Raw genomic sequence first — 14,538 nt, 5'->3', positions numbered from 1 at the left:
TTCTCTCTCCCTCTCTCCCCCTCTCCTCTCCCCCTCTCCCCCTCCCCCTTCTCCCTCTCCCTCTCCCCCTCTTTCTTTCTCTTTCTTTCTCTCTCTCTCTTCACTTCTTTTCTCCTTTCTTTCTTCTCTGTGTCTGTCCATCTGTCTGTCTGTCTGTCTGTCTATGTCTTTCTCTCACCCTCTTTCTCTTTTTCCTGAGTTAACATTGACTATGTTTAAGGAGCCCAGTGTCAACTGGAGTCATGAAAGAACAGCAAACCAACCCAAATAGATTCCAACTGCCACCTGCACTGCACATTGAACCAAGCCACTAGTCAGCCTCCTCTCCAAGTTTCCATTTAAGTCGATAATTATTACATGATTTAATCCTCCCACAACCTTGGCTAGATCTGGAGTCCTACATCCAATTGACTGCATCTAAGACACGGCAGTGATGGTCACAGAAACCACTGTACTTCTCTGTCCAGAGAGACCTGGAAAGGGGCTGCAGTTGTAGATACCGCAGAAACTTCAGATGTTTGACATACCACTTACTACTCTCAGCTGTGACATTAGCAGGGTGGAAATAAAAAGCTCATACAACACTGAGCGTTTTGGTGACAAAATGATTCCTTTAACCCAATAAACATGCAAAGCAGGAGCTCTGTGCATCTGCTTGCTATGTTCTTATGGTGAAAAAAATTCTTAATTCAGCAGAAAACTTCTCCCAACTAGTCTTTAAGTGGTGGTTTCATAAAGGACTCTTTAATTAGCCTGTAAATATACAGGGCTGGGTTTGAACAAGAGGTAATACCTTAGTGTTTAATAAAGTATCTTTGAAATAGTAAAATGAACTTCAGCCTTAGCAGAGACATCAAGTGTTCTCTAAGTTCCACTCAGTAAGGATATCTCATAGATTCTTGTCTTGTCATGTGATCACAGTGTATTTATTTTTCCATTAAAATATTTGTTTTTGACTAATAAATTCATTGAAGACACTTTTTAATGTATTGAAAAGTATAAAAACAAAACAAATAAACAAACAACACATACACAAACAAAAACAAAGCAACAACAACAACAAAACCGCCCAACAGTGACTTGGAAGTTTGATCAACTCTTTGCTTTGTCATCTAGAATGAGTATATTGAGAGAAGGGTATGAGGGGCGGGGCTTCCTGTTGCTTCTTTTGAGATGGAAGAGAAGGCTCTGGCACATGGAAGGGAACAGTCAATATGGTGCTCTGAGGATGCAGGAAACCTGTGTTTAGGGATGAGGGATATGCTCATATTAGCCCCACTGGTGGACACAGCCTCATCCCCATAACGTGAAAGTCATTCTGGGCTAGGTGAGCAATTAATAAATCACACACTATAGAGGGATGCAATGGAGGTGGAGAAAGAACTACTAGCAGTTCAGATTTTAGGGCTGAACTATATCTGGGATCAAATTTCAACTTTCTAACTTAAAGAATATAGGATCTTGGATGAGTAATCCCATCTCTATTGTATCTTACTTTCCTTGCCTGTAAAAAACAAACAAACAAACAAACAAACACAAAAAAATGTAATAGTCTATAGGACAAAGGCTGTTGTGAGGGTGAAATTAAATACCATTAAATAATGCATATATTCTATTTAGGACAACACTTGCTAAAAAGCCATGTAAGTCTTTGAATACCAAAAGCCTTCTCATTTTATTCTTTGTATAGACTCAGGAACCAAACCTGGACCTTGAATATATTAGGAAAGGAATTCCATTAAGCCACATCCCCGGTGTGTGTGTGTGTGTGTGTGTGTGTGTGTGTGTGTGTGTGTGTGTGTTGCTGAGGATTGAACCTGGGACTTTATACATACTAAGCAAATACTCTGCCACTGAGCTATGTGCTAGCTTCTATTCCTGCCCTTTCAAATGATATTAGCAGTAATTTTAAAGATTGAGTGAGATACTGGATATATAAAAATACTTTTTTTTATGAGGGTTTAGTACTAAAGGTTTCTTCTGCTACATTTACTAGAAGTGTTACTAAGGACAGCATATGCCCAGCATCTGAAGGAGAGAGAGAAGGAAGATTTTTTTCTAGAAAAACATGCAGGAATTTGGAACAAGAAGCAACCTGATTTGGTGCACTTAGTTGGTCCTCATGGACCACAGATTTAGGTTGGTATCTCCATGATAACCTTGTTGATGGGGATTTTCTGCCAAGGCCTTGGGAAAGGGGAGGGAGGAAAGAGGAAGTTGAGTGTTTTTGATAGGCTCTTTCCAGGCCAAGGCTCAGCAGAGGTACCTAGGATACAGATGTCATGTAGGGAGAAGAAGGCATCAAAGTGACTCCAAGTCCCTCACCTGTGGTAAAGACAGTAGAGGTGAGGCTGCTCCTTGTGGCCTCCTGAGCTGCCTGCAGGAGCACTGTGTAGTCTGTGTTCTCTGACAGGCCCTCCAGTCGGATCCAGGTGTCCTCAGCATCCACAATCAGTTCCTGCAGAGAGCCAGAATAAAGGAGGCTGGAGGGAGCAGGCAGCTTGCAATATGGGACAGTATGGAAGCTGGGTCAGCAATGCTGTCCTCTCCATCCCACAGTAAGGAGGAAACTGCCAAGAGGCAGGGAGGGCAGCTCCCATGTGAGGTTTAGACCAGCTCCTATCTCACAAATGCACATGGGATAAATTTAGGTACCGGGATTATAAAACCAGTAGCTTCAGACTGCATTGGGTTTTCTGTAGAGTAGAAGAAGCTGAGGAAGCAGAATCCTAGCCCTCCCTACCGCCATCACACAGATGGGCTCTACATGCCCTCTAGACCTGACTTCCTTCCGCATATGACTTTGACTTTTAAAAAGCATCCTGCAGCAACTGGAAGATATGCTAACTAGGGGCCTAGTGGATTATTTAGACTGATGACATAAAACCACAATTTATCATGCCTTACTGTAGGCTACATAAATGTTGCTTTTATAATGCTTATTGAAGCATAGAGGCCTCTTAGGTTTATTATCTGACTCATATTTGCTTGGCCCTGGGAGTGAGAGATCATTCAGAGAGCACAGGATTAGGATTTCATCATGTTTTGCACCTGAATGTGGACCACTGGGGATGCTACAAGGTAGACTCTCCAGAGAGAATGCTGACACAGAGAGGGTCTGTGCTTTCCCTCAGTGTGGGTAAAGAGCAATAGTAAAGCCTCAACTTAAGTATTTCCTGGCCCACAAACCTGGGCTTTCTCCTTAATAGCAGGCTGTATATCTAGGATCTGAAACCTCACTGGTGGCCTGTGAATTGCTTCCTTCTTTATCCCTGTAATTTCCACGGGTCATTCCACTGGTCAGTTTCCACATGGCCTCACATGGAAGAAATAGTTTTTCCCCTCTCCAGCTAATGCTTACCTTGCGGCTCCCGTCGGTGGACTTATATGTCAAGACATAGTTTTCAATCTCAGCTCTGGGTGGTTGCCAGGAGATCAGTGCGCTTTGCCTGGTGACTTCACTGGCTGTCAGGTTGGCGGGAGGGTCCAGAACTGCAAAGAAGAGAAAATGCTAGGGTGTCCCTGCCTCCCAGCTCTTCCTCATTTGATTTTAGACATGGTAATCTTGCTCAGCACTGACTCTAGTTCTCGCTTGGATGAAAGCAGAACGGTGCTATTGTCCTTCTTTGAAGCTATCCCCCACCCCATGCTCCAAGAAGAACTCTAAGCTTGGGCATGGCGTCTTCCGCTACAACTCTTTGTGCCTAGGACCCTGAATCCATTTAACCACGTTGTGCTTGAATCTGAAGCAGTCCTGTGTCTTAATTTGTTCTAATGTTCTCCTGGTCATGATTTCACCCAGAAGCTCCCCACTACTGTATCAAGCTTTCTCATATGGCTCAGCATTTCTTGTACCAGATACAGTTTTCATACCAGACTTTCTTGTCTGACTTTGCTATTATCACATAGATCCTGGGTATAAAAACAGAAGAGCTTGCTAGCAGAGAGATACAGGGACCACATTCAGCCAAAACATGCTCAGATCACCAAAACCTAGTTCATTATCTACTCCATTATAAGGAAGTATAGAGTTTAGGTCTCACATTATCCTCCAGGGATATCAGCCATGCAGGAGCATTTACTCACGGGTGGAGAAGTTGGTGGCTATGGTACCACTCATGAGAGGTCCACTGGTGGCGTACATGGTGACAGTGTAGTGGGTACTAGGAAGCAGGTGTACGAGCTGAAATTCTTCACTGACTCCATCAACCAGGATGGTCTCTCCAGCAACTGCAATCAGATACACACACATGAGGAAAATCCTACTGTATCTAAAGCATTCCACATGGACTCAGTACCCCAGAATGCTGAAAAAACTACAAATGATATATCTTATTACTCCACACAAGGATCTTCTTTTATCTTTATTATTGCTATTATTATTATTGTTCAGAAAAAGTATTCTGTATATGGAGGTCAAAAGTGTCTCTACCTTCAACTCAGGCCTCTGCAAGCAAAGAGTTCCTGTTTATCTGGTTGTTTCCTTCTGTCCACTTTCCCCATCAACTGCTTCTTCCTTTAACCTGAGAAAATGCAGCCCTTGCCTCTCATTCATTTATAATGACAGTTCTAAAGCTTCCATAGTCCTGACTGCCTCTCTCTGGACCAGGAAGTTTATCAAGGTCCTTGCTGAAATGCACAACTTGGAGGAGAACTGAGAATAGGGGTTGGTATCACTGATCAATGCTATAAACAGGTTAGTTTGCTTCTGCATCTGTCCTTTGCATCACTCCAGGCTTTAGGACAGCAATAGATCATTGCCATCATATGCAGCACTTATTAACAATGAATGGCTTTATCACCACTCCTCTAGTTGATTGTTTTGACCCATGGGCAGAGTTTGCCTTTACATCTGTCATCTTTTGCCTTGGTTGATATTTGGACCACAGTTTCAGTTTATTAAAATATTTTAATGTGGATTCAATCAATTGTGGTTTTTGTTTTATATACAAATTTTGTAAGCATGTCTTCTCCGGACCCATTCAAGCTGTTAATGAAACTGTTCATTAGATTATAGCCAAGCCCTCTGTTAGGCAATTAGAATATTTCTGAATCACTCAGAATCACTCAGCATTTGACAAAATTCATTATGCATATTTCCAAACTAGGTCAGACCTGATGTTTCAAGTTTGTTGTGATCTAAAGACAAATGGAACAAGGTATATAAGGTTGTTCAAACAATCTAAAAGTCTTTGGAAGAATGTAGATGATGCCTATCCTTTTGCTGTCCTTCCTTGGGATATCCTGCTGCACTAAACTATGGCAGGTTCTCAAATGCTTACCTCTCTCCAAATACAGAAAGGGTGTACGTTCCCTTAGAAGTCCCTTTTGCCATTCTCACTTCCTCTGAGATCTTGCTCCTTTCTTCCCTTTATTATTCTGATCCTAAATTATGGTGGCCCACTGGGTGAAGCTCACTATGTTCTGTCTTGCATATTTCATGCCACAGCTAATGTCAAGCTGTATTTACTTCTCTACATCATCACTAGAAGTGAATTCCATAAAGATAAGAACTCACGCTTCGCCTTGGAAATATTCTAGGCTTAGCAAGTACATGGCCCATGGGAGGTTATCAAAAACATTTGTTGAGTGAATGGATGTGAATGGACAGGATGGAGCAGTTTGCACTGTCACCATGAACAGGTATGCCTGACTGCCTTAGAGGAATCAGGCATATTTTATTAGAAAGGGTAGGGCTGCCATTAAGACCTGAATGACAGTTTTTCTAGGTTGACTCTTAGGGAGAGAATTTCTTGTTGGGGAAAATGTCACATGGGTAAATGCGTGTAAGCTTGAAAAGGCTTAAAAAGGCATGCTGTTTGAAGAGATGCTGGATCATGATGCATCCAGAGGGATGGTAGGAGTTGAGATGGGCTGTGCAAGAACATAGAGGGGTTAGGATGTATCCAAAATATTCTTCTTTGAGCAGGATTATGCAGTCAGCCACACTCCTATCAACCCAAGCTCATAGTTTATCATGCACATTTCCATCTTAACTGAAGATTAAATGATCCTCAGTTTTCTAATGCCAGTCTGAAATACAAATGCTGTAAAACCAAAGCAAATAAAAAACTAACAAGGAAGCTTTGTGAACCTGCTGGTATACAGTAATGACTTTCTACTGTTTGGTAGCCTGTGTTCGTTTTCATTTTCCCAAACTTTGATAAATTATTCTTTACAGCTTGCAGAATTGGCTTTCTCTTTAGTCTCTGAAAGTCAAGACGTCTGCCTGCCTTCTGTTCTCTGGTATCTTTGTTCCCTAGATTCTTCACTATAACCCACAAAAATTCTGTGATCACATGTTTAATTGTAGCCAAGAAATATTTTCCCTAAGCCTAGATATTTGGAATATGCTTCTGTTTTGCTTTGACACTCTCTCTCTCTCTCTCTCTCTCTCTCTCTCTCTCTCTCTCTCTCTCTCTCTCTCTCTCTCTCCAAGATTTCTCTGTGTAACATTGGCTGTCATGGAGCTTACTCTACAGACCAAAATGGCCTCAAAGTCAGAGATCTGCCTGCCTCTGCCACCGCCACTGCCCACGTGCTTTGAGGTCTCTATTCAACTTCAAATAGTATAATGTGAACGTGATAAAAACAGTATTGATATTCAGATTTTTGTATTGATTCAAACTTTTGGGATGAGTGCGGGTAGGGAAGACCAGAACAACAGAAACATTGCTTAGTATTTTTTCTTGCTTTGTAGACATCTAGAAAATTCTTCTGTCTTTCCTGTAGCACTTTGGTGAAAATCCCAGCTCAGTTCTGAGGTTTGTCTTTAGTGTAAGCTCTGATTTTGCTTTTGTTTGCTTTTCTTCCTTGAACTTTTCAGACTGAGACTTTGTGATTCTCCTCATCAGTTGGTTACAGGAGTTGGGAGATACCTTTAGGACTTTATAAGGCTTGAGGTCTATATAACTTCCTCAACCTAAGGTAATTTCTGATCTGACTTTCAGTCGGGAAAAATGAATCACGTCTTCACTTCCATACTGGATTATAGCTCCAGTCCTTACCACTCCAACCTGTACTCACTTGCAAAGTGTGTGAGGACGATGACATAATTTTCCACTTCACCCATGGGTGCTTTCCATTGGAGCAGGGCTTCTGTCGGCGTGATGTTGGTAGCAATCAGATCCATGGGGCTATCCATGGCTGGAAAAGAACAGGAGACTATCAGGCTAAAGAAAGAGGAACTGCAAGGTCTAAGTACCATAAAGCATCAGAATTTTCCTATGTGGTGCACATCTGTCACTGCGCTGGGTAAAATAATGGAATGGAGACTGATTCTTTTTCTACCTGTCTGCCTCCACTGGTACCTTACTTTTCTCCTTTTTCTCCTATCTTATCCACTTCTCTCCCAATTGCCCTAAGTCCTTCTTTTAAATGAATTCATTAAATTATTGTGTGCAGAATTCTTTGGTGGGTTCAATGGGAAGTCGAACATTCAAAATACTCTGTTGTATTTTAGACATTTCAATCTACATGGCGTAAAGAAGTTATAGAAAATTTTATGATTCATTAGTTACTGAGATAATCCTGCTTTCCAGCCCATTTGTTCTTTCACACATGCAAGAGTGAGCTTTGTGGAAAGATGTCAGTTTGTGAACTTCAGGAAGTGTGGTGGAAGTGTACAGGCATCTGTGCCAGTTACTTGGTCACAGAGTCATATTCACTTCTTACACCACTGTCCACAAGCTTACTCTAGACTGTGTTCTGGGAATCCTTTTCGTTGCATAGCAAGCCAGAGGAGTTCTTACAAACTTAGGGAAGCCAAGCTTGCCTGTCAGGGGAAGAAAGTTTGCTCATGAATAAATTATGGTTTTATTTACCCATGCTGTAACTCTTGGATTTACTTATGTGTTTCCTTTTCATAAAGTTGGAATTTATTTATAAAATGGATGTTATTAGAACAGTTTAAGTGTTCACTCAACGTGAGTCATACAATTTATGTTTGGGAACCAAGACCTGCCATTGATCTGTCTCTGCTCTTTGATTAAATGAGCTATATTTGCTGCTTTTCTTTTCTTTCTCTCCTCTTTTTGCTTATATTCTTCTTCCCAAAGTAACAATAAGAAATAACAACCTTTACAACTTAATGTTTTGAATTTTATTTATAATCTGTGCTTTGAAAAACATCTTTAAAGTCAGCTCTTACTAGAGTATACGGTTGGGTGATTTCTGAGATGTACACCATTTCTTGAAGGAGTTGTCATTTCTACAAGTTTTAAGATCATTGTGATGACTTTAAAACAACAACTAAGACACTCTGAGTGCAGCACAGTTACTGGATGTTATGACAGAACCAATCTGGCTAACTTGAAGGATGGCAGAGTGGCTTGTTGTGCTGCTGGGTATCTGCTTTTGAGATGTTGGCTGCTGGTGGCAAAGAAGCCCAGGAGTTATCTTTTGGCCTGAGTCACAGCACTCTTTTCTTGGGAACATGATGTCCTTGAAATCTGTTTTACGATTTTCAACGAGAAAATATGGCAGAATTTTCAGAAAGGCAGGAAAGGGTTTTCTTGCCTCAATGGTCATTACTTTTGGTCAACATTTATCAACTGCCTGCTTTAATGATCACTGACAAAACATAGCTAGTGCATCTACCATCACAAACCCAGAAGGAAGGAAACTAGGAAAGGCTGGACTATCTTGTACTGTCCTGAGAAAGGTACGTTTTTATGTTTCTAAAAGACGTTTTTGTCATTGTGTTAAAAGATGCTGTTTTGGCATATGTGAGAGTATATACAAAGCAGTGAGGTTTTCTTAGGTACATTTCCCTCCTTCAGAAAACACCATCTCTTGGGAAATTAAGCAGCTTTGGGAAATCCAGGTGTTCTCTTAATGAGGCAGGCCGAATGTTTTCCTATGTGTAGTGGAAACTATGGTTCAATTAGAAGGTTCTCAATGTTGAGGGTAGAAACTGATGGCTGTGCCTTCCACTGACATCTATAGCAAATTTTTGCTAATTCTATATGGCATACTTGCTTAAGAACCAGAGAAGGAAGGCTAGCAGAGCTATTGAAAGGGAGCCCTATCCTCAGGCTTATCCAAAAGAGCTAGTTTTCTGAAGAAGGAATGGTAAGGAGAATTTCTCTTCCCTGCTTTCCATATTAAAGCTCATCTCTTTTCCCCACCTCCCTTCTTCTGGAGCTCCTTTTGTGAAGGTGTGTGAGGACACAGAGGACTTTTGGATCCAATTAGTCAGCCTACAGGGGAACAAGGACTACATAGTGTTCCTGACAGCAGTTGGGGATGCTATGAGGGGTCACCCTCACCTCCACTGCCTTCATAGAGTTGAAGGACTTAGAGCCTTTTCCCTGGAGCAAAGGCAACACACCTATGGGATGGTTGTGTAGGTATAATCTCACCCCACTCCTAGTTTCCTGAAACTGGAATAACAGCTCTTCTCTGAAGTTTCCCCAATCCCCCCAAGTCTTAAAAAGATCCTATGATGTCAATGTTTGTTGTGGAATCTGTCTCCATCATGTGTCTTTGGAAGGGCACCCTTCGTAGTGGAAGTTCCATGAACATTCCTAACCCGAAGCAGCAAGACTCCTCCTCAAGTGTGACTCACCAAACTCCTATTATTAGACAGAACAGTCTGTGGGGAGAGAAACCACAACTTGTCCTGAAGGACACAATGAGTCAGAGGAGCCAAGGAATGGCGTCTCAGGCCCTGGAGCCAGTATCCGCTGTATGAGCTGGAATGATTTCATTCTGCTTCCTGTGTTTGTTTTAAGACCACTGCTTATGTCCTGACTCAACACTCAGCATGGGAGCCATGTTTACCTGTGTGCACCAGGGTGCAGATGCGTTCACTCTCCTCCCTGCCCCGTACACTATTGAGACTTATTTCATATTCAGTAGCTGGATACAGCCTGGTGATGGTGAACTCTGTCACAGTGTTGGGCACCACGGAGCTGTCCAGCCGCCCCACTGAGGAAGAACAAAATCCATCATTAAAAGTTCAACAGCTCTCTCATCAGTGGGTCCATGGCTCAGTGTACATTGGGACAGTGGGTCATGAGGCACGGATGGATGTGGGCTCGGCATGCAATAGGGAAGGGAAGGCAGATAAATTATTCATAAGATGGTAATGGTGTGATTTAAATAGATCTTATACGCTGGCCTCACTCATTTTATGGGCTTCTTAGAACAAAAGTAAATGAGCTATTTATCATGTAGATTTCTATCAGACTGGTCTTCTCTGAGGTGGACATATCAGTATAGTGGCAGTGGAGTGGGTAGAGATGCAAAAAAAAAAGTGCCCTGTGCAGCCCAGAGAAAGATAGCCTGGAAAACTCTTCTACCTTCGGCTGGAAGTGAACAGTCCCTCCACTTTTTAACAATGCCTCATATACCAGCAAGAACTGGCAGTCTGAAGGCAAGCTTTCAGCCAACTTCTCTGACTCATACATTGGCTACAATGGCAGAATTAGGAGAACATCACTGTGGTTCCCTCCAGAGCTCCATCTGGCTCTGCTGGGTCTTTATCCATACCCTGGATTCTAGTCTTAGACGTTATGCTCAGCATAGTACATGTGGCCCTGGCTCCTGGTAAAGTCATTTAGAGTTCATTGTTTTTCATTGTATAGCCTAGCTAATGGTGTCCAGTTATTTCCTGTGGTAGTGTTTGGCTCTCTTGGTATATAATCAAGCCTATTTTGAGAGGAGTTGGTCAGTTCATGATTTCTCTGTTGTTCTTCATTGACACTCTCATTGTGTGGGAGAATGCTACAGAGTGGGGCCTATGCCATGTAGTTGTGATCATGTTCCCTTAATAATCTCTAACAAACTTCAAGCCTTGTTAATGTTTGAGAAACAAAATCACATCATTACCTTGGGTGGGTCGATATGATACTCGGTAGTAATCAAAAGGTGCAACAGGAGGGCTCCAGGAAACTGTCAGGGAGTCCTTAGTCACGTTGCTAATTGTGATGTTTTTGGGAGGATCAATTCCTACAAAGATCAGGGAGTTGTGGGGAAAAGACAGAGGCACAGTTTGAAAATGGAATCTCTATTCCCAGATTTGTGTTGATCCACTAGTGTCATTCAGGCAGGCATAACTATAACATACTGTGTACTATATCTATAACTATATCTATACTATAACTATATGTATAACTAACTGAGCATCCCTAACATGACAGTCAGTGTGATGTCACACTTGTAATGTTGTAGCTATGGCCAAAGCCAGTTATGAACATTCTAACAGGAAGCTAAATTGGCAAGATCTGTGCTTCTGTGCAACAACTACTACCTATCTAGACCAACTAGAAACTTCCTTTTAAGTTCCTGTGTTTTATTTCAAATAGAGAATCACATAGTTATCTTCTCTAAGGGAAGCTTCTCTGGAAAGACTCAACTCTACTACTCTGTCTTAGTTTTTAGCAGATACTTTTGTTTCAATTTGGAAAAACCGCCTATTAACTGTAGAGTTTAGAGCACAAATCTTAAACTAATATACTTTTCTAAGTTATATTTTATTTACGATACATAATTCTGGTACACTTAAAATGTGAGGTCAAACTCGCTGATTGTCTAACATGCTTTTCCAGTTTATTAATTCTTGTCAGTATGCAGGGAACTATCTGATCATAGGTGCTTTTATGTCATATTTGGGATTTCACTTGCAAATGACCAAAGGGAAATGGCCCAATTCATCTCAAAGTTCTATGTTTTCCAAACAATGTGCAAATCAGCTCCTGTCTCTGAAAACTACATGGTTACGTGCTACCTCTGTGTTGATTCTGAGGAAGAATCATTTATTAGGCAGTCAAGAGATGGCTCTCCAGTATAGAATAATCTTTTTACTTAGATTCCCTTGGAGACAAGCTTTTCCGGGCCTTTTTTTTCTAGATTGGTAAATCTAGGACCAACGCATTCAAGACATGAGCCTGCAGAGCAGTGGCCTGTCCTACTTTTCAAATGGGACTTTCTCATCATGTCTCTTATGCCATGCTGAAAGAAGTACCTGCTTCAGGATAACTCACAGAAGTCTATTAGCATAGAGTCAGTCTGCTATTTCTTGATTGTTCCCCTTTTAGGAATCATTGGCTTATGAAAGGCTGAAGTGAGAACCCTCTTCACCAACCTTTCCAGCCTCACCTGTAGTGATAGAACCCACTATGGGCTCAGATGTTACTGTCCCATGGACAGCTACAAGGTTCACTATATATTCAGTGGCTGGCTGTAGACCCATCAGGACAGCGTGCCTCTTGGTGGCATCCAAGAGGACCTCCATCATCTCCTCCTCTTCATCCCTGGGGCTGTAGTTCAGAATAAGTCTGTCTGCTGGGGGAGATGGGTCACTCCAGGTGATGTTGACACTGGAGGAGGTCACATGAGAAAAGTGCAAATGGGAGATGGGGCGGAAGCCTGCAAAGTAGAGAAGATTGGTTGCTCTGAAGCACACGTGTGGTAGCATGCCATTCTTGACTTCTCTCTATGCTAATGAGAGCTACAATTTCACCTGCCGGCTCAGAGGTCCTACCTCCTCTTCCCACTCCAGTCCAGACTAGTCTACACTTTCCAAGCCATCTACTGAACAGTCAAGTCTAATAAAACTAGAAGTAACTCTGTGAAATATTCATAATATGGATCCAGGATCTTAAAACCTCTAACTTGTAAAAATGTGACAGAGAGCTTAGAATCCCCACTAATTTAATGCAGGAAGGGAGAAGTAGACAAATCAGCTCCTGTGTCTAGGCTGTAAAAGTCTGACATAAAATTTCAGATCCTTGCTCATTCCTTCCCTTTACTCTCAAACATTTCCTTTTCATGCTTATATTGGTCCCCTACCCCACCCCCATCCCCTAACACATCTCTTAATTTTCTCTTTTGGAAGACTGGGACATCTGAATAACCTCATGTTATGATCTAATTACTTCTGAACCTCACTGAGATGTCGGCTCCCCTGGTACCTGTGAAGGCATCCACAGTAGACTCCAGGCTCTGCTGCCGACCTCTCTCAGCAGTGATGGAGATAATGTATTCTGCTCCAGGCTCTAGATCTGTTAGTGTATAGGAAGTTCTATCCCTAGGCACAGTGACTTCTGAGGAGATCCCAGAAGATGGGGTAAAAGTGATTCGGTAGTGATCAATGGGACCACTGGCCTTGGTCCAGATGAGAGAGATGGAGGTCTCTGAGGAGGCAGTTACCATGAGGTCTCGGGGACTGTCAAGTTCTGTGGAGTAAAATAAGTTTTATTCATTCATTCATTCATTCATTCATTCATTCATTCAAGGTCTTATTTAGGTTAGATAGGTCTTAACACATTATAAATCAGAAGATGACCTTTAACTTGATCCCCTCTCTTCTACCTCTCAAGTGTGAGATTACAGGCATTTACCACCTCACTTGGCAACTGGCCTATTTCACGCTGGCTCCATAAGACAGCTATCAGTTATTGGACTACCCTGTGAGTCTCCAGGCTGTCAAGTAGACCGAATGACCATGATCCCTAGCTTGTCATGGTTGATACTTTTCTCACATTTTGTTTAACAGCTTCCTTTTGAAAGATGGCCAGTGATATGGTAAACAGATGGGCAATCTGCAGAAGGGCATTATTAGCAGTGACACTGGCATACATCCCCCACTGGGAGAGATCTAGCTGCTGATTTGCTAGAGCCCTATACTTGTTTTCATTCATCCTCCCTTGGTTAGCCAAACGGGGAAAGTAGAGCCACTATCACACAGGATAAGGTGTTAATGGCAAGTAAGTTTCCCATCTCCTCCTCCCTGACTCAGAGGCATGTCTGAACCTCAGGCATACAGGTCTGAGGACTAATGGAGACTCTTTTACGTGTTCTCCTCCGACAAGCTTATGCTAGGCTGAACCCTGGAACAGGGATTGATCCAACCCCCGATTCCTGTTTAGTCCAAGATGCTTATGTCTATGCTTACGGGAATGATGGAAATTTCCCACGGATCTGGAAGGGACACTGTTGGATTCAGAGCAGTAAGAATCTTATGTGGATTTTTTTCTGCTGCTCTGGGATCGTACAGAATGTTTCCAAGCCTCAGCTTTTCTTTTAATGACCTTTATGAGCACCCCTGTGTTGCAGACTGAGGACACACACTCTGCCTGCTATGAAGTAGAGTAGATAGAAATACAATCTGCTACAGCGTCAGCCTGTTGGGGGTTTTCACATCTACTCTGCAGTCCTTCTGACTGTGGATCAAACACAGATCTTTGGTGAACCGGGTGGGACTTCAGATGTCAGGTCAGCCATAGGGTAGATGCTGTCACTAGGTGATAGTTATCAACAGGGCCTTGTTCACTAGAAGGGGTACCCCATGGTGATACTGACAGTACAAGCCTTCACACCCCCCAGTCTTACATGCTTCAGCCTAGTCATCCTCTTCACCATTCTCCTACTTACCAGTCCTGGCATTCATGGTAGCGGGAATGCTTTGTTTCGAGTTCATCACCGCAGATATTCCAACTCCATACTCTGTGCCTGGAACCAGATCTGTATGTAGATGCAAAAACAAGCATTATTCTCTCTCTCTCTCTCTCTCTCTCTCTCTCTCTCTCTCTC

At 42.3% G+C, this 14,538-nt stretch overlaps 1 protein-coding gene across 3 annotated transcripts in view; it reads right to left on the bottom strand.

Annotated features, from left to right (window-relative positions):
- The window catches only part of Tnr (tenascin R), a 391,833-nt gene that overhangs the window by 26,086 nt on the left and 351,209 nt on the right, over positions 1–14,538 (bottom strand). For all 3 annotated transcript variants that reach the window (XM_028760011.1, XM_028760020.1, XM_028760025.1), the window contains 9 exons: positions 14,380–14,469; positions 12,918–13,181; positions 12,103–12,372; positions 10,834–10,953; positions 9,784–9,930; positions 7,027–7,146; positions 4,087–4,230; positions 3,362–3,492; positions 2,326–2,458 (listed from right to left, as the gene is read on the bottom strand). In XM_028760011.1, coding sequence (XP_028615844.1) covers positions 2,326–2,458; positions 3,362–3,492; positions 4,087–4,230; positions 7,027–7,146; positions 9,784–9,930; positions 10,834–10,953; positions 12,103–12,372; positions 12,918–13,181; positions 14,380–14,469 — 1,419 coding nt within the window. The remainder of the gene's footprint in view (positions 1–2,325; positions 2,459–3,361; positions 3,493–4,086; positions 4,231–7,026; positions 7,147–9,783; positions 9,931–10,833; positions 10,954–12,102; positions 12,373–12,917; positions 13,182–14,379; positions 14,470–14,538) is intronic.

Source organism: Grammomys surdaster, unplaced genomic scaffold, assembly GCF_004785775.1.
Source record: "Grammomys surdaster isolate TR1022 unplaced genomic scaffold, NIH_TR_1.0 130, whole genome shotgun sequence".
In the NCBI taxonomy this organism is placed as follows: Eukaryota; Metazoa; Chordata; class Mammalia; order Rodentia; family Muridae; genus Grammomys; species Grammomys surdaster.
The sequence above is the reverse complement of the archived record's forward strand: the minus strand, read 5'-3'. Positions and strand labels throughout refer to the sequence as shown.